We start from the raw sequence: 20,288 nt of genomic DNA, 5'->3' as shown, positions 1-20,288 counted from the left end.
TTAAAAAAAAAAAAAAACAGATAGTGCTCACCAGATAGTAAACAGAATTTTAAAAAGAGAAAGATAGTAACTTGTGTTCACCAGATACTATCTGGTTACTATCTGGATAGTAAGTAGATACCGTATTTTCCGGACTATAAGTCGCGGTTTTTTTCATAGATTGAATGTCCCTGCGACTTATACTCCAGTGCGAATTTTTAATGATGAGATATGGACCATAAGTCTAGAGTGCCCTCTTATGGTGATCTATGCAATTACTTTATTTACTTTAGTTATTCAGACGTGACACAGAGGACAAAGAATTTAAGGGATTTAGTGATATGGAGTGAGATTGCGTGCAATTAATTACAGTAAAGATACAAAGTTGATGAGTTCTTGAGGCTATAGTTAAATAAAACTGTTATGTTATATAAATGCTACACCTTTTCGTTTTTTTCATGATGCTAATATGTGAATATGTGTTGACACATATTCAGCCTGTTTTCTATTCACTTATGAATGTTATAACTTCCCTTCCAGGATGATGTAATATCGTTTTTTTCAATCAGTTTGTAAAATAAATTACTTGAAAAAAATGCGACTTATACTCCAGTGCGACTTATGTATGGTTTTTTCTTCTTCATTATGCATTTTTTGGCCCCTGCGACTTATACTTCGGTGCGACTTATAGTCCGAAAAATACGGTAGTTACTATCTAGTGCTTATCAGATAGTAATTAAATTAAAAAAGGAGGTAGTAACTGGTACTCACCAGACACTATCTGGTGTTCACCAGATATACTAATCAGAAAAAAAGTTTTTCTTAGAAAAGAAACAGATAATCTCACTAGATAATATCTGGTGCTCACCAGATAATAATCAGAAAAAAACATAGTATCTGGTGAGCACCAGATAGTAGTAACCAGAAAAAAAAGATTTTTAGAGAAAAAAAAAAATTTTGCTTCAATTTTTTTTTTATTTTTTACGTAGATGTCCCTTTAGACTACATCTGTAGGGAAATAAATAAAAATATAGAAGCTTTTTTAAATGACTCTTCTATTTGTGTTAAACACACACTCCTATATTGTAACATTTTCCATAAACTACTTCTGCTCCGTTCCTTTCTGTAACTCTGTACATTCTTCTGTAAAGCGCCCGCCCATCACATTAAAGAGGGCCGGTCACTCTTGTTGAGCCTCAAGACGCGGATCACTCCAGATCTGGGTAAGCTGCCAGATGTGGGTTGATTTAGAGACTCTTAGAGGACTTCAATTGGCCTGATGGTTCATTTAGAGGAGTATACAGAGGACGGTCTGGCAGAGGAGGCCATCTCATGGGAAACAAAATGCCACTTCACTGGAGTAAAAAGGACGAGGGGGAAATCTGAAGGGGAGATTTGGTTCCTCTCAGCGTAAAAGGGGCTGTGGAGCTGAACTCTTAGAGGAGGATTGGCCTGATTTCAGTCTGAGTGAAGGGAGCCTGCATGGGTGGACGACTGCGAGCTTCTGCTTCAACAAGTACAACAGATTCTGAATCCAAGTATCCAGCTGTCTGCAGGTGGAATACGTTATTGTTTGATTCTTGATAAGTAAACCTGAATGACTGGAAAAAAACTCGATCCAAACGCAAAAGACGTTTTGTGGTTTGACATCTTTTCTTCGTCTAAAGGAGTCACTGGACCAGTGCTGCAGTAAACCCGAGGATTCTGGGAAAGCTTAGTGATGATCAGAACTATCATGATCAGATCAGATCGAGGGATCTCAGAGGAAGGCTCAGGACCCGGACATTTAACAAAGGTCTTTTAGGATTATGTCCTGAAAGACTTAACTGTCTGCCCTGAAACCAGGAGTGTCAGACTCTATCGCACAGGGGCCAAGATCCAAAACACACCTGAGGTCGCGAACAGGATAAACATTTATTGAACACTCTAAAACTACATTTTTAAAACTTTAAAACTTTTTAACATGATTATGAACTAGATATACATCATTACCTGTGACAATGTTAGTGTGAATGTTGTAAGCTGAATTTGGCCGCTGTAAATGTTAATGCTGATAGACGAAGATGCTGAAACTGATACCTAAAAACCCTGAAGCTGATAGCGGAAAACGCTGAAAATAATAGCTGAAAACGCTGAAGCTAATAGCTAATAAACGCTGAAGCTGAAAACCTTTAAGTTAATAGCTGAAAACCCTCAAGTTAATAGCTAAAAACCCTGAAAATAATAGCTGAAAATGCTGAAGCTAATAGCTGAAAACGCTAAAGCTACTAGCTAATAAACGCTGAAGCTGATAGCTGAAAACCTTTAAGTTAATAGCTGAAAATGCTGAAGCTAATAGCTGAAAACGCTAAAGCTAAGAGCTAATAAACGCTGAAGCTGATAGCTGAAAACCTTTAAGTTAATAGCTGAAAATGTTGAAGTTGTTAGCTGAAAACCCTGAAGTTAAAAGCTGAAAACACTGAAGCTAATAGCTGAAAATGCTGAAGATGATAGTCAGCTGATATTAACCAAATGCCAAATTACCCTAAAATATTAATAATAGTAAAAACGCATGTTAGCCAAAACCGCTAGCATGTAGCTGAAATATTAGCTAAACTCCAAAATATCCTAAAAAATCTTAATAAATGCCAAAATAGAAATGAAATGAGCACAAGATAACATCGGGCCATTAATAACAATAAAATAAAATTACCTGGAGGGCCGGATCCGGCCCCCGGGCCTCGACTTTGACACGTGCCTCAGACGGTGCACTACAGATAAACTGAGTTGTGTTTAGGTGTAGTCAGTGATTTTGCATTCATGTTGTGTTGGAGATTTGTTGTTTTTCTCACGTTCTTGTCTGTCTCTTGAGTCATTTTTCCGATCATTCCAACACAACAAACAAGCCGTATTTCTAAAGGTGCTTCTCGTTTTCCTGAAAAACATTAAACAATAGATCCTTTTCACCTGACGTGAATAAAATAAAACAATAAAACAAAGTGTTTTTGCCCAGATTCCATGTTCTTTCTCAGATGAGATCACTCGCTGAAACATTTCAAGCTTCTGATCAAGTTTTAGAATCTACAGTATCAGCCAAATTACTCACTGATACTATAAAGAGATGTTGCTAAAAATACCAACCAGCAAAAAGAAAAGCTGTCAAGTTCAGAGCAGCTGTTAGTTTTGCTTTGATAGAATATATTGACTTGTTTACAGCTGGACTTAAGATGAACGATCGTTGTCATAGAGACAGATGGAACTGATGCATCGATACGTAACATGTCTACCTCAAGTCCTATTTAAACTTTTATCTTGTCATATTATGTGTGTAGAATTAAAAGGAAATAAAAGTCAAAAATTTTTTTATGCATTTCACTTTTAAAATTCCATATCTGACTAATGTTAGTCAAAAAAAAGATTCAGTCCAGAACTGAGAAGCTTCAGTGGACCTCAGAAAAACTTTGTCATTTACTGTTTTAGGAATTTGTCCAAACTCATTTTATAGCAAAAGAAGAAACCTTTTTATCCTACATGTAATGCAGCACATCAAAAATTCCCATCTGTAGTTCCCGTTAGGACAGCTAAAGTCAGTCTTTCTGCACAGCAGTACATTTTTATGATAATTCACCTGCATTTCAGAGGCTTTCATGTCTAATGAAACTGATTAAAGGGTTTGAAGACGACTTGTTTCAAGCATAATTAGGATTTTCAGGCTTAACAAAAGATGTTTCAAATAAAAGCTGGCATGAAAATGGATTTGACCTCTAATCAGCCTCATATTCCTTATTAGCGGATGTCACACCTCTTTGGAGGGAAAAGATCTGCCGGGAACACGGCAACAGCTGTTTAATGTTACCGTGGAGATGATCAAAGGAAAAATACCACTGATGGATCATTTGTTAATATAATGAACACGCTTTTTAAAAACCACAACAAAAAGAAGTCAGCTTTTCTGCTGCAGGAAAACAAACTCACTGAAACCAGAGGAGAAAGTCTCTAATTCAGAAGTAGAGACACCGATCGGTGGTTGAGAGGTTGGAGGTTCAGTTCCTGCTGCTGCTGCACGGCGTCTTCTTAAAGTCCCTCAGATCCTAGTTTGATCTATTTTAAAAGTGGTCCTTTAAATTTAATTATGCTGTTTTTAGACAACAATAAAAAATAAAAATCCTGTCATTTTTCTAGGACAGAAATTCTTAAAAAAAAAATCTCCTCTGATTTGTGGGCGGGGCTGTTAGTGGGAGAAAACCTGCACTCAATTCCCATAATTCCTTTGTTTACACCAGGAATCCTCAAACTACGGCCAATATAAATATAAATATGTAAATATATTTAGATTAGTTCAGCTAAAAACAAAATATTTGGTTTTGTTAAAAACCAAATATTCAGGTAAAAACTAAATATTTAGTTAAAAACTTAATATTCAGTTAAACACTAAATATTTTGTTTAATAAAAAAACAAATATTCAGGTAAACTAACTGTATATATATATATAAACTCTATATTTAGTGAGGGAACTAAATATTCAGTTGAAAAACAAAATATTTAGCTTATACTGAAATATTTTCTTTGCTTACTAAATATTTAGTTAGTTTGAAACTAAATATTTAATAAGCAAAGAAAATATTTAGTAAACAAACTAAATGTTTAGTAAACAAACTGAATGACTAGTAAACAAACTGAATGACTAGTAAGTAAACTAAATATCTAGTAAACAAGCTAAATATTTAGCTCATGGGTAAAAATTGAGTTCAAATTTAAATATTTAGTTAGTGACTGTAGCATATTTTTGAGTGTAAAAACATGCTTCATGGGTCATTGGTGACTCTAAATAGCCTCCAGGTGTGAACGTGTGTGTGATTGTGTGTGATTGTGTGTGATTGTGTGATTGTGGTTCTGTGACAGACTGTCAGGCTGTCCAGGGTTAACCCTTCCTTCACCCATCAGTAGCCGGTTAGACTACGGCACCCAGAAAGGGACAAAACAGCCAAGAAGATGAATGAATATAATGTACAAATACATGAATAAAAAGGTGAAAATATGAATTAGAAAAATGAGACCTGTTTTTTTCTTCTTCTAGAACAGACTACAAAACCACAAATATTGCTGTTAACATTTTACTTAGAAGATTTATTGATAATAAATCAAACAAAACGACCCAAAAAGCCTCTTGGGAGCAGAAAGATCCAGATGGAGGAGAAGAACCAGAATTCTTGGAGAATAAAAACAAACAATTATGTCACGTTTGATTGGTTAAATTTGGTGATTATGTCTGGTAGAGTTTGATTGATTGCTTGTAAAGGAGTGTGAAGAAGTGAACGTACATAATCCCACCCCGACTTTCTTTAAGTGCAAGATTATTGCTTATTGATTCATTTCAGAAACAGTAACATCAATCACATCAAAACAGAAAAAAAGAATAAATAAATATTCAGAAATGCAATTTTAAGCTTTATTTTCACTATTTCTGTCCTCCAAAAACATCGTTTTCGTCTTTGAGCGCTCACAGTGGACCAGATTCGACTGTAGATTCAGTTATGGCTCTGAAAGGCTGCAGCGCATTTAAAACTAAACTGACTTTACATCAGAACATTTCCTCAAAAGTTAAATATTTCAACGTAATTACATCAGTTTACAGCACTGCTGAGTGTGTGATGTAACCGATCAGATGTATGTAGTTCAGCACATTGATCTGTGGGCTGTTTTTCTGATTCTACATCTAAGAAGTTTGTCTGTTTAAAAATATAAAATAAAGCTTTGAAACATCAAATCGGTTCATCAGAGATCTGTCATCCAGCTTCTTCAGAGTCACTTCTTCAGAGCGGAATCTCGACTTGGTTTTCTACTAGTTTGAGAGATAACCATCAGATTATTTTCTGATGTTTTAAAGTTTTCTGATGTTCACACGATCAGGATCTTTGTCTTCACAGCTAGCTGCTAAAGCACCATTTTACCAAAAAAAGACCTTTTGTCCACCCAATTATCTGTCTTTCAAATGATAATTAACACACTAATCAAGGAGGCAGCAGGTAGAGATCATCATAACTGACAGGTCTCAGAAACGAGCGGCGCTGCTTGAATTCCCGAGAGGAAACAGAAATGTCTGATGTCAAAACTTCATTTCATCCGTTTCTGGACGGATCACTGGACGCTCAGATTTAGTGTTTATTGACCTTTCCGACCCCTTCCAATCTGAAAGAAGTTCTTTCAACAGCAACGTGACACTGAACAGTGATCAGAAGAAGGAGTTTGAAGGTTTCTGAGTCGGATCTGAAAGAGGGTTCAAGAAGTGTTTCTGCGTCGTTGTGGTTTAAAGACCCACTCCACGAAAAGGCTCTTTTGAACATGTTCTTTTTCATGATGGAGGACATTTATGAAGCTTAAAACTGAGTTTCTGAGTATTTGGGGTGAATTGTGTGAAAAAAATAGGTTTAAAAAGTAGTTATTACGCACAAACAACAATCCTTTCTGAGTTCTGACCTACAGACAAATAGATCCATGAACGTCTTTGTTCTCGATCTGGAATCTGGATCTAAACGGTACAGCTGGATAACTCCAATATTCGTCACCGTTTTTGTTGAACCGGTGATGTTAGGTTGGGGCGGTGAGGCGCTGTAAGCTAGCAGGAGAGCATGTAAACAGATGGATGATGGGAAATAATTGCTAGCTGACTTACAGTTCCCAAGGTGAATTTCTAATGAACTCCTGCTGCAGAAACTATGTCCTAGAAAACGACACGGCTTTTCTAAGTGTGGCAAAAACCATATTATAATAATTAGGTACATCACTTTAATCGCATTAATCGCGATTAATCGTGTTAATCTCATTTTTGCGTCGAGTGGTTACTTCTGTGTTGTGCCCACCTATTATCCTGCTCATCTAAAATAAAATATAAATATTACATAAATTATTAGAACTTCAGTCCTGTTATATGTTTACGTTTAAATATATTTTTTTACAAAAGCGGACTGTTTAATATGTGGTTTTTCATGTTGCCATGGTAACGGTTTCAAACCGCTAGCTAGCTCTTTTTGAGAAAAATCATCGACACGAGACGCTAAAAAAAGCATCAATTTGGAGGGAAAGTTCACTTCTTAGCGCTCGTTTCTATCCAGACGATAAAGTTTATTCAAAAAATAAATAAATAAAATACAAAGTCTAAATAGTTGAATTCCTTCCGTTTCCTTCGTTTTTTTCTGCTTCATCCCCGTCTTTAAAAAGATCAAATGGTTCAAAGAATCCATCAAATCTCTCATGACTTTTCTACTGACTTCCTGTTGAGATAAACCGTGGCGTAAGGTGTATCGTTTGAATTACCGTATTATTAGGAAGTTTGTGTTTTTTTTTTGTTGTTGTTTTTTTATTTTCTTATTTGTTCAAAATTGAAAAAAAATCATGCTTTGGTGGTGTCAAAGTGGACGTTTTTTATAATAAATAATAATAATAATAATAATAATAAAGCTTTAGTTTTAGTTTGATCTTTCACTGCACCAGAATGTCACAAACTTCAATAAAATATGTCAAAATTTGTCTTTTTAAAGCTACTAAAAGGTTAAAAATATTGCAATTAAAATCGATTAATGAGATTAATTAATTACAGGTCACGATTAATTAATCATAATAAGACCACTGAGAATGATTTAAGCATAGATCAAAATATGATAGAGCGGCACTTTTATTATCAAATAAATTCTGACATAACTGAGCAAATAGAAACAAATCAAACTTTCATGTTCAGTCTGTGCAAAACAAATGAAATAGTTGATTCTGTTTCCTAAATAGATTGTCAGAAACATAAACAAATCCAGCAAAAGAACATTTTTCTTTTACAGTTCGGTCTGTGAACCATTTAACAGAAAACAGTTACACGTCTGGAGTTTGATCAGATGACTGAACCCAGAGAAAACATACGGACCTGCAGAAAACAGACACTTTTCTGGCATCAGCGAGGAGGAGGAAACTGAAGTTTGAGAACCAGCTTGTTTTTTTATTTTTTCAGTCAAGCTGGACTCGTATCACAGCGGACTTTTCATGACAGTTCTTCTAAAAGTAGCTTTTCTGACTGATAACTTCACTCAGAAAATCCTCTGTACTATTTATCAAACTAAAGAATCTGTCACTTTCAGGCTGACAGAAGCCGTTTGATGCTGTGAAATCTAATCTTTCCATCGAAAATAAGAGATTTATGATAAATCCTGAAACCAAAGAGCCTCCTTGATATAAATAAAATTCTTTTAAATTATTTCACATCAGGCTGATAGAGTTGAGCATTAAAGCTGCCCTTTGATGTGCATTTATTGAATAATGGACTCTGACAACAAAAGGACGTCGGGTTAAAATCTGGGATGTTAAAAGTCGTGACTGAATATGGAGGTCATTTTAGTGCTAATCAGCCTTATAAATGTGTAACTTTGAGATTAAGCCTAAAGAAGCATTTGCAGACACTAAGTCCTGAGAATTAATGCTCCTCTGTGCCGGCGGGAATTTCCTGTCGCTTTTATCAGGCTGATCCCTCACCACAACACCCAGATCTGTTATTCTTTTGTATTTCTTCTGAGGAGCAGAAGGTCAAAAGAGCATCAGAATACTGAGATAATTCCAGTGTGGATGCTTTTTGCTGAAATTGGTGATGCAGTTTACTTTAATTGATGAAGGGATTTACTGAAAATGCAAAAGCTATTTACAAACTGTTAAATTTGCTAAAAGACTGGATATTTCATTAAAGAACGATGAAAGAGTGCTGAAGTTTACCCGAATTTCTAAATAAAATTGTAGTAAAATTGCTTAAAAATCCCCAATACATGATAATTTTCCAAAAATATTTAGTGTGTTGCTTAAATAAGAGCTAAACTCCAAATTAGCCCTAAAAATTTCAGTAGATTCTAAATTAGCCTAAAAAGCTAGCTTGTTGCTTAAAAACTAGCTAAACTCCAAAATAGCCAAAAAATCCTCAGTAAACTAAATAGTCAAAAACATAGGCATGTTGCTAAAATATTAGCTGAAGTCTAAATTAGCCTAAAAACCCTCAGTAGATGCTAAATTAGACAAAAAAAAAAAGAAAAATGCTAGCTTGTTGCTTAAATACTAGCTAAACTCCAAAATAGCCTAAAATTCTTTGGTAAAATGACCTAATCAAAAATGTTAGCCTGTTGCTAAAATATTAGCTAAACTACAAATAAGCATAAAGAACCTCAGTAGATGCTAAATTAGCCAAAAAAGCTAGCTTGTTGCTTAAATATTAGCTAAACTCCAAAATTCCCCAGTAAGCTAAATTGGTCGAAAACATTAGCCTGTTTTTAAAATGGAAGCTAAACTCCACAAGGTAACAAATTAGCCAAAACATTACCAAGTTGCTAAAATATTAGCTAAACTCCAAAATAGCCTAAAATCCCCCAGTAAACTAAATTAGTCAAAAGGTTAGCCTGTTTTTCTAGAATGGAAACTTAACTCTAAATTAGTCTATAAAACCTCAGTAGATAACAAATTAGCCAAAACATTACCAAGCAGCTAACATATTAGCTAAACTCCAAAGTAGCGTAAAATTCCTCAGTAAACCGAATTAGTCAAAAACGTTAGCCTGTTGCTAATGTAAGCTAAACTCTAAACTAGCCTAAAAAAATGAGGAGATAACAAATTAGCCAAAACCGTTAACATGTTGCTAAAATATTAGCTAAACTCCTAATTAGAATAAAAAAATCTCAGCAGAGTACAAATAACAAAAAACAGCTAGCACATTGCTTAGATACTAGCTAAACTCCAAAGTAGCGTAAAATTCCTCAGTAATCTGAATTAGTCAAAAACGTTAGCCTGTTGCTAACAGAAGCTAAACTCTAGCCTAAAAAACCCAGTAGATAACAAATTAGCCAAAAACATTAGCATGTTGCTAAAATATTAGCTGAACTCCATTTTCTTTTAATTACTATAAAAGATGAAAACATAACTCATGAATATATTTAAAGGTTTGTTGCTAATCTACTTAAAATGTGGAAATTTGAAGACTTTCTCATTTATTTACTATAAAGCACATTTTGCTCAATATGTCAAAAATTTTAAAGTTCATCAATACCAAAAATTAAAGTATTAATGTATTTAACAAGCTGAACATTTTGATACCTAGATTGGTGAAATAGCTGAAAATGTGATTAAGTTTTGCTAAAAAAGAAAAAGAAAGGATCAGAGAATCCCTATAGAGTGAATGTTCACGAATCATTCACACAATGAGTGTTTATTTTGACTGTATATGTAGGAGTCCGGTTGGACAGCTATACTTCAGGGTTACCACCCAAGATGCAGGTCAGTGATGTGACTTTAGCTGCTGACATCACTGACGGCGTCTAAAGTCGAAGCTGTGATCAAACCCGTCGACTTCTCAGCAGCTGCACTCCAGCTCACTGAAAGACAGAGGAAATATCCAGTTGTGCAGTAAACAGAAGTCCAGGAAAGCTCTGCTTCCAATCAGGGTCAGCCCTGCGAGCACGCACACGTGACCTTCACCTCCTCCACTTCAGCGTTACCCTCCTCCTCTGCAGCAACCACGCTTTTCCACCGGCGAGTTTATTGAGTTAAAGCCACTCCGGTAACTTCTCTTTCAATCAAAACATTCTGTTGGAAAGCTGCAGATTTGCAGATTGTAAATGACAGTGGAGCGGCGTGCAGTGGAGGTTAGAAAAACAGGAGTGGAATGTGGAGGTGATGGTTAGCAAATGGAAAGAAGAAAGAAAGGAGAATGAAGCGACTCGGGCGAACAACTGAACGCTATTGTATGACTGTTAGTTTAACCCAGATTAAAAAATAGGTCAATTAGAAAACTAAAAACCACTTTTTAATTTCCTTAAAATGCTTTAAAGCCTGTGTCAAAGTCAAGGCCCGGGGGCCGGATCCGGACCTCCAGATAATTCTATCCGCCTTCCAGATAATTCTATTTTATTGTTATTAATGACCCGATGTTATCTTATGCTTATTTCTAACTTGTATAATTTTGACAAAATATATTTTTATGGAAAGTAAAATATTGAAAGTTATTTAAGGTTTAAAATGATTTATTCTGGAATAATATTCCTGCTTTTTTATTATTTATAATTATATTAAAAAGTTACAGTTTTAAAGTTTTAAAAATTTAGTTGTAATTTGTTTAATTTCGATATGATATTGATGATGTTTTCATGTAGCACCGGTGAAGATTTACGCTAGCGAGACGTAGAGCTATCATAATCAGACAGGGGGCGGAGCACCAAAGACCACGCCCCCTCAGAGTCTGCAGGAGATCATTCTATATAAGTACAACCAGCCTGTGCAGAATCTCCTCTAACACAGATCATCACGGACAGAAGAAACCAGATTCCATCCTAAAGCTGAGACTCTTTTGTCTTTCTTAACGTTAATGTGAATAAAAGTCTTTATTTGTCGGTTTTTAAGGACTTTAATTTGTATTTTGGGTTTGTGTTCACTTTAAATGTGTTTAAAAGGGAAAAACTTAAAATGTAAAAAGATAAAAACGGAATTCTTAATAGATAGTTCTTTTTTGTCTTTATATTTTATATAGAATAGATAAATAACCGTAGATACATAATATATACTTTATACGAATAGAAACAGCATGTTTATCCTACATAGTAGTTAAAAATATTTAAATAAAGTAAAAAAACAACTGTTTACGGTGGGTCAATGTAAGAGAACTAAATCTCTGAGAAGATCCAGAATTCATCACTACTGTGGAAGGAAACAAGGAGAGAACGTTGGTTTTACTTTGTCTGAAAGTATACAAAAAATGAATTTTTGGATATTTTTAAAAAAATATTCTTTAATGGTAATATAGGTAAATCTTCTGAAGAGATATACGTTTAACTTGATCAAATTGACTAATGATACCAATGATATTTGCAGCAGGAAGTTGTAGGGAAAGTTCTTTATTGGGATAAAAGACAAAGATTAAGAAAGACAAAATTATTGAAAAGCACTGGGTTAGATCAACGTGAAAAATGTCTTTTTAAGACATTTAATTTGTGGGATTTTGGTTAAAACTTCGTAACCATAGTTAAAATAAATAAAATGATCATGGGGTCTTTAACCTTTGTCATCGGAGCTCCTGTGTTTTTGTTCTTTGATTTACTGTAACTTTTCAATTTTAACACGATAATTCCAGCAGATTTCTTCAACATCTACTGGAATTATTGTTAACGGTTGAAAAGTTACATTACGTTACAGATTTTCATTCATTCATTCATTCAAAAAGTGACTTTATCGCATTCTTTCTCCCAGCAAAACCTCACAATAACACGATAAAACAATGTGCTAAAATTATAACAAATTTATTTCCAAAACATTTATAAACAAAACAACTTCTGAAAATCACTGAGAGACCTTTCATGTCAAACACTATCGGTAAAGGACTCTTAAGACTTGCGTCTTCGTTTTCCCGTCAGGGGCGTCCCATCGCCGCCTCTGGAGCCAGACGTCCTCTTCGGGACCGGAATCTTCTCTGGGTCTCTGCTGCATTCAGAGGGAAAAGAATCAATAAAAACGGATTCATCACCAAAAGAAGCAGTTTTACAGTCAAATTGGGAACTTTTATTTTCCCCTTTTCTTTGTTGGATTTGTGTACCACACACACACACACATCTAACACAACAGCTTGTGTCCTTCATCACACAATCAATAACAGAAAAGCAACCACAATAAATTCCATACTAACGCTCCGTATCAGCTGTAACGCCCGAAGGAGAATCTCGTGATTTATTGCCGTTCAGGAACACACTTTATTTTTACAAAAATACACAACAAACAAAGAAAATTGAATTGTTTAATCAGCTGAGAGATTAAAATATTTTCTGATCAGACATTTACGCACGATTATGACTTTTATGCTTCCCCGTCCCAAAGGAAGTTAAACAAGTTCCCAAATGTAATTATAGAGCGCATGGGAAATGGAAAATGAAAATGAGTTTAATTTGCTTGCAGCTGCTTGGAGGTAAACAGAAGTTCATACTCAATTAACACTAAAAGCCCTTTTATAGCATCTTCTGCTGGATAAGAAGAGAGGAAAATATAAAAAACTGTCAATTTGAAGTAACCATTAGAGAAGAGAGAGAAAATGTTGCAGGATTAGTACAGTGTACATTTGCTTTCCAGATTAACATTTCATTTTTATAGACTTTCCACAGAAGAATCTTTATTTTTAGCAGTGGAGTACCGTCAGGGCCTGCAGAGCCTTCAGTGAAGGCCTAAGATGATCTGAACAGAAGTATCTAAATCCCAGAGACATGTTTATATATGAATGTGTCCAAAACATATATACTGTCAGCAGAGCTGCCATGATTAGTCGACTAATCGACGACTAATCGACTATTAAAATAGTCGATTAGTCGTTACTTTATATTATATGGAGTCAGAGTTTAGTAAAGTAGAAAGTTATAATGACATTCTGATAGCTTTATGGACTATTTTGGCATGTGTTAAGGTTTTTTAGGCTATTTTGGAGTTTAGCTAATATCTCAGCTACATGCTAGCTCTGTTAACTAATTTAGGATTTTTTGTTTTTTAGGCTATATTTTGGAGTTTAGCTACTATTTTAGCTTTATGTTAGCTATTTTAGCAAATTTAAGATTTTTTATGTATTTTAGGCTTTTTTGGAGTTTAGCTAATATTTTGGCTTTATGCTAGCTATTTTAGCTAATTTAGGATTTTTTTCTGTTTTGGGGGCTATTTTGGAATTTAGCTAATATTTTAGGTACTTGCTAGCTATTTTAGTTAATTTAAGATTTTTTTTTTTTTTTTATATTTTTTTAGTTTAGCTAATATCTCAGCTACATGCTAGCTATTTTGGCTAATTTGGGATTTTTTTTTCAGTTTTTTAGGCTAATTTGGCATTTCACCCGTATTTTAGCTGGCTATCAGCTTCAGCGTTTTCAGCTATCAACACTAGTATCTTCAGTGGCCAAATTCAGCTTACAGCATTCATACTAGCATTATCACAGGTAATGCTAAATATCTAGTTTTTAGTTAGTTTAAAGCTAATGATGGTTAAGATGTGTGCTTTACATCCACTTTACCCATCACCCGATTAATCTACTAATCAGAAAAAATAATCAGTGATTAGTGGACTATTAAAATAATCGTTTGTGGCAGCACTAACTGTCAGGTATTCTACCAGCTGGCTGCGCTGCTGTCAATCAGATTTTAGCTCTCACTTGTTGCTGGGTTCATGAAAGTCTGCCTTACGCTCATACAGTCAGCGCTTCCATCCTCACTTACAGTCTTTACAGCGACTTTCCATAAAAACACTGCTGATTATATCATAGCCATATTTAGATTAAAATAATAAAATAATATTCATATGTAACAGGATGGTGTTAGAAACAAACAGTTCATATTAACGAGGATGGTTTTGGCGATGGAAGACTGAAGGCTCAGCTTTGAAATGACCGGACCGTCACTGATTTTTAGTAACTATTTAAGACCCACTGATGAAAATGGTGTTTTAACGAGTTCTTGTGGCTTTTTACTCGTGATGGACGACATATAAAGAAAATTAAGCTTAAATTTTAATTGGTGCGAATCAGGAACAAAAGAAAAAAAATATGTTTGAAAAAGTTTGTAGTTGTTGCATAGAAAATACGCTGGACAAGCCACAACATCCCTGTTCTAAGGTCGCAGCAATGGGCGAGGGGAAAGGGAGACGGGGTTGGCCTGCGACAACGGTCCTGCCCACTTTCTAATGAACTCCTGCAGAAATTATGTCCTAGAAAACGACAAGTTTTTATTTTGGCTAAAAGCAGCATAATTGTAATTAAAAGTCCACAGCTTTGACAGTAGAATGATGATCCAGTGAGACTTTAATTTCTATATTTCTACTCCTGAATGGTTTCACATGCTCTGACTGGACAGTCAATAATCCTCACAAAGCTGTTTCCTCATCTTCCTGTTATTCTTCCTTCAACCACGAGACCCCAGGTGAGCTCCACAGATCAGAACGCAGAGCTTCCTCAGAGCTGCAGCACTCATCATCTCTCTCATATAGATGTTTAAAAATGAAGGGAACTCGAGCAAAGCCGTCTTTACACATGGCTTCAGTTTCTCCAACAATACGTTCAAAACGTTGTTTATTTACAACTGTGAGGACGATTAAAAAAAAAGATGGCACGAGGCTTTGGTTAAAACCAAAAAAAAGAGCATAAAGAGGTGGAAGGGAATTCAAGTCCAGTGGAAAACGGTTAATAAAAGGCTGAAGGATGGAGTCAAAGCTCGGCCTGATAAGGAACAAACTAAATCTTCTCTCACAGATGGTTCCAATTGATGAGGCATTCCAAGCACAACTTCCACTGGCATGATTACACAGGCCTGAACTTGAGGGGCACTCCAAAGATCACGCAGGGGGGGCTAGGTTGTTCTCAACAATTAGCGGGAACAGTAAATGGAAAGACCCCAAAGGGCGGGATGATGAAATGATGTATGAAGTGAAGGCAGGATTCAGTGACCTGCTGGGTGACTAAATCAATTTAAGAAAAATAAAATAAAAATGTATTTGGACAGGTCAGATTTGATTGAAAAGATATCACTATTTAGAGGCAGATTTATTTAATTATGCTATGAAAATGGAAAAAGGCTCAACTGTCAGAAACTAATTGAACAAAAATAAAACAAAAATGTGTTTTTGTGTCTGTCTATCTAGATCAGGGGTCACCAAACTACGGCCCGCGGGCCGGTCCGGCCCTCCTCCACATTTCGGCCCCCAAACTGTTTTGGCTAAATTAGACATTTTTCCAGTTTTTAAGACAAATTTGGCATTTAGCGAATATTTCCGCTACATGCTAGCTGTTTTGGCTAATTTAGGCTGTTTTCAGTTTGTTAGGCTAATTTTGAATTCAGCTAATATTTTAGCTAGCTATCAGCTTCATCGTTTCTAGCTATCAATTTAAGCATCTTCAGCTATTAATCTATCGCAGATAATGCTATATATCTAGTTTTTAAAATGTTTTAGTATTATATTTTCCGTGAAATTTACAGAAATGTGTTACGGCTGTGGCCATATTTGGTTTTGGTTCTCTTGGTTTAGTGTATTTTTGTCAGAGTGGGACATCTTTGTGTTTTGTGGATCTTTGTTTGTCTGTCTGTCTTTTGATTTGTTTCAGGTGTGGTCCAACCTGAAGGAGGGGAGCCTTCAAAACCACCATTTGGACCTCCAGCCCATGAGAAGGGAGCTGGGTTGCAACCTGTCTCCACTGCAGCTCAGTGAACTTCTCCACCTGTTTTAATTTGTGCGCACTTAGTTTCTTTGGTGTTTTGTGTTAGGTCCCACTCTGTGTTCTGGCGTTTAGTGTTGGTTTAATTTAGGTGAAGCTGTAGAGGTGAACCGCCATTTTCTTTAGTAAATGTTTTCTCCTGTTTATGTTAGTCCAGGGAGGTTAGTGTTTGTCATTCTTTTACAGTTTCTTTTGCAGGTAAGCTCCCTGGGTTGAGTTAGTTGGGGTTTTGTTTGTTGTTTTGGCCTTGGTTCACCCTGAAGCCTTTTGCTTCACTTTTAGTTATTGTTTGGGTTGTTTTGTCTTGTGAATAAATTTGTTAACTTTTTATGGAGACCTTTTGTTTTTTGTTACACACCTATTTAATTTACCTTTATGTTAGGCCCCACACCCCTAGACCACATGGGGCGTAACAAATGTATAATCTAAAATGTGGCTATGTGTGGCTTTCTGGAAACAAAGAAATCTTTACATTTAGGCCGTGATTGTTACACTTTTTCTGTTCAAACCAACCCCGGCCCCTCTTCAGAGAAGAAACAATTATGTGGTCCTCACAAACACCTGATCTCAATTATAAACCAACTGGTCCAAGAGGCTGCAGTGTTTTGGTGATTAAACAAACGTTTTCTGTGGTTCTAAGGATTTAAATTGTTTTCTGAGTTCAGTAATGAGAATCTTAACATAAAGTTTGATGCATTTGGATTCAAATGAATTGAACGTGATCTTGTTATTAGCTGTGGTGACTCCTGAAGAGAGCAGCTAAAAGAGAAAACACAATCATGGGATTCAATGTAAATTCAAATAAAATCGAAATCAAATCATTCTATACCAATAAAATCAATAATCACATTGATATTGGACATTACCATTTAGATGAAAACACAGTAGGTCTATTTTATTATAACGTAAAAATGACAAAGTGCATTACAGTCCTACGGCTCCATCACCCGAGTACTAGGACTTTCTGGGTTTCCACACTACACTTCCCATCAGTCCCTGCTGTCACTCCCAGCAGTCTTTAGTCAGAGCTCTGAGTTCTGCTCAGTGCGAAGTCTTGTTTGTGCCACTCTCCCTGCATCGCTGAGCGACCATGACCCTGCTCCGTCTTTGACTCTGATTGTTTGCCGCCTGCCCCGACCCTCGCCTGGACCCTGAACACTCTGGTTGTTCTCTGATGCCCTCATGCTCGTGTTTGACCCCTGCCTGCCTGACCCTGATTTAGCTTTGTGGACTTTTAAGCTCTGTGTTGTCCTTTCTGTGCCAAATAAACCTCCTGCACTTGGATCCATCCGTCTGCCTGTTTGTGACAAATGAGTGAAAACACTTTGAGTTTAGCAAAGTCATGTGACCTTACAGTGTGGCAGAATGTTCTAATAATGTTCCTTTGGATTCATTTGATGTGAAAAACAACAGTGGGCTGAAATTTAAACTAAAATGAAAATGGATTTAACGCTCATTCTTGTTTACTTGTTTGTTTGTACACATATTTCATCTACACTTGATTATCTTTGGACCCCCTTGAAAATGAGATACTGCATCTCAAGAGACATTCCATTAACAATAAATGAAATGAAATCTTGAAGAAATAAAGGGAATCTGGAAAACTTCACCTGCACTGCTCAGTACCAGGTATTTATCTCGGAATCACACTGGTGGAAGTTTGGGATAAAGATCCATTTTAGGTCAGTGAATCGAATTGAATTGTTCAAAATGAACCAAAATCGACTATAATCAGATTCACAAACATCAAACCGAATTGTTATGAAAATGAATTGTTACGCTTCTACGATTTTTCAAACACAAAAAAGAAACCATGTTTTTGGTGAAGTTTTGGGTTTCCATCTTGGTTTGAGTTCTTACTGGTGAGTTATGTCCGAATTCTCCCCCCAATCCCCAACGACTATAAAACTATATAGTGCAGGACGAAATATTGCCCTGGATCTTAAAAGAAATGTACTCACCGAGGTCACTACTTTACTTTCGTTTTTCTAAACACAGGACATGACGTCACAGATTTCACAAAGTGAAAATCGAATCAATATGAACATTCCATCATGTATATTTATGACTTCATTGTGTTCTGACGGTGAAAATGTGAAAAAATTACATTTAATCATGTTTATTTTTGTAAAAATTGTTTGACCGCAACGTTTTGTGGTCCATATTCGCTATGTAGTGAGCAACGATGCACGCACGTTTTTCTAGTTCACCTGATTTTGGAATACTGAATTTGGACAGCACAAGAAAATGACAAACGTACTATATAGTGTGTAGGGAAGGAATTCGGACGTAGTGACGGACTTTGGGCACAGACACTTTGTCTAGAGATCAAACGAGGAACCATCTAACGCAGATTCACCACGGAAATACAGATTTTCTGTGATATTTTTTTCCAAGGAAAACAAAGTTTGCGAGCATCACTAAATAACCAAACATAACGCTGACGGTTTTGTTTAGTTAAACGTCACCATCAACAATTTTTCATTAAACCTAAAACAAAAGGCAGCAAACTGCAAGAGGAGCCGTGGGCTGAAGATGGAGACTCAGCTGAAGTGGGATTTAGTAGGAGATCATTTTGCAAAGTTCTGACTGGGTTACGAATTACTGAAGCGACTAAGAAAAAGAGCCTACATTCCAGAGAAAACCACAAGGTAGCTTAAGATAATGAGGGCAGATTTGTGGTTGATGCTGCAGCGAGGCGAGTCAGGGGGCCCTGAAACGAAAGTCAAGAACCATCATTTCAAAAACTCCAGGGACAACTTTTTTCCCCCCTCGTGTATCCAACGTTCTGACTGCTCCAGCTTTATTCCAGTGGTTAGAAAATTTGTCAAACTCTCTCCTAGAAAGAGGACAACCTGTCTGACACTAAAATGTGATACGAGGCCTCACGTGTGACATCACAGCATTACCTCAGCCTGTTTGGAATGGTTTTCCTTCAACACGATCCATCTTTAGGAAGGTTTAGTGCAACTTGATCATCGTAACGACACATCCTATAATACTTTCCTTTAAATCAGGGGTGTCAAACTCAATCGCAGAGGGGTCAAAATTCAAAACACATCTTAGGTCGCGGGCCGAACAGGATAAACATTTATCGAACACTCTAAAACTACATTTTTAAAACTTAAAAACTGCAACTTTTTAAGCATATTTATGAACTGGATATATAGCATTACCTGCAATAATGCTGATGTGAATGCTGTAAGCTGAATTTAGCCACTGAAGCTGATAGCTGACAACACTGAGGCTAATAGCCAGCTAAATATTAGCTAAATGCCAAATTAGCCCAATAATAGTAAAAAACAAAAGCAAAAAAAACTTAGGTCAGCCAAAACAGCTATATAGCATGTAGCTGAAGAAATAGCTGAACTTTAAAATCGCCTAATTTTTTTTAAAAAGCCTAAATTAGCCAAAATGGCTACCATGTAGCTGAAATGCAGTATTAGCTTAACTCCAAAATAGGCAGAAAAAAAAAAAATAAATCGCAGTAAATGCCAAAATAGTCCAAAAACTAACAGAATGCCAATTTTTATAACTTTAAAACTCTAACTTTTTAACATAATTATGAATAATAAAAAGACTAGATTAAATATTATTATATATTAGAATAAATCAACTTAAATCTTTAAGAACTTTCAATATTTTACTCTCCATAAAAATATTTTTGTAAAAATTATACAAGTTAGAAATGAGAGCAAGATAACATCAGACATTGATAAAAATAAAATAAAATGATCTGGAGGGCCGAATCCGGCCCCCCGGGGCCTTGACTTTTACATACCCGGAAGTAAAACGACTTGATCTATGAGGCTCCGCCTTTCGCTCCTTATTGGGGATCCATTTAACAACGTCCGCACATGCAAACAAAGAATCTCCGAACTTTGGAAATCAATGTTTTGGAGTTTGACTCCCAGTTGGATCAAATTCTTCTGCAGGAAGTTTCTGTCTGGTAAATGAAAAGCTACGAGAAGTTTCTTTCATAAGGTTGCATTTATAACAGAACTAATAACAGTCGTGCTGCTGTCCGTGTCTATACGCAAGGCGAAGTGTGTGTGGAAATGTAGCATTAGCTCCAGAGTTATATGCTTATACGG

At 35.9% G+C, this 20,288-nt stretch overlaps 1 protein-coding gene and 1 long non-coding RNA gene across 3 annotated transcripts in view; both read right to left on the bottom strand.

Annotated features, from left to right (window-relative positions):
• Positions 1–4,344, bottom strand: part of LOC112145629 — a 5,459-nt gene extending 1,115 nt beyond the window's left edge. Inside the window, exons 1-2 of the long non-coding RNA XR_002919105.2 lie at positions 3,934–4,344; positions 2,672–2,893 (exon numbers count right to left, since the gene is read on the bottom strand). This is a non-coding gene — a long non-coding RNA (uncharacterized LOC112145629). The remainder of the gene's footprint in view (positions 1–2,671; positions 2,894–3,933) is intronic.
• Positions 4,345–12,248: 7,904 nt separating this feature from the next.
• The window catches only part of rad18 (RAD18 E3 ubiquitin protein ligase), a 59,533-nt gene continuing 51,493 nt past the window's right edge, over positions 12,249–20,288 (bottom strand). For both annotated transcript variants that reach the window (XM_024271150.2, XM_024271149.2), the window contains one exon: positions 12,249–12,445. In XM_024271150.2, coding sequence (XP_024126918.1) covers positions 12,349–12,445 — 97 coding nt within the window. In that variant the 3' untranslated portion in view covers positions 12,249–12,348. The remainder of the gene's footprint in view (positions 12,446–20,288) is intronic.

This window comes from Oryzias melastigma, linkage group LG5 (assembly GCF_002922805.2).
Source record: "Oryzias melastigma strain HK-1 linkage group LG5, ASM292280v2, whole genome shotgun sequence".
Taxonomy (NCBI): Eukaryota; Metazoa; Chordata; class Actinopteri; order Beloniformes; family Adrianichthyidae; genus Oryzias; species Oryzias melastigma.
This window is presented reverse-complemented; position numbering and strand designations above follow the sequence as displayed.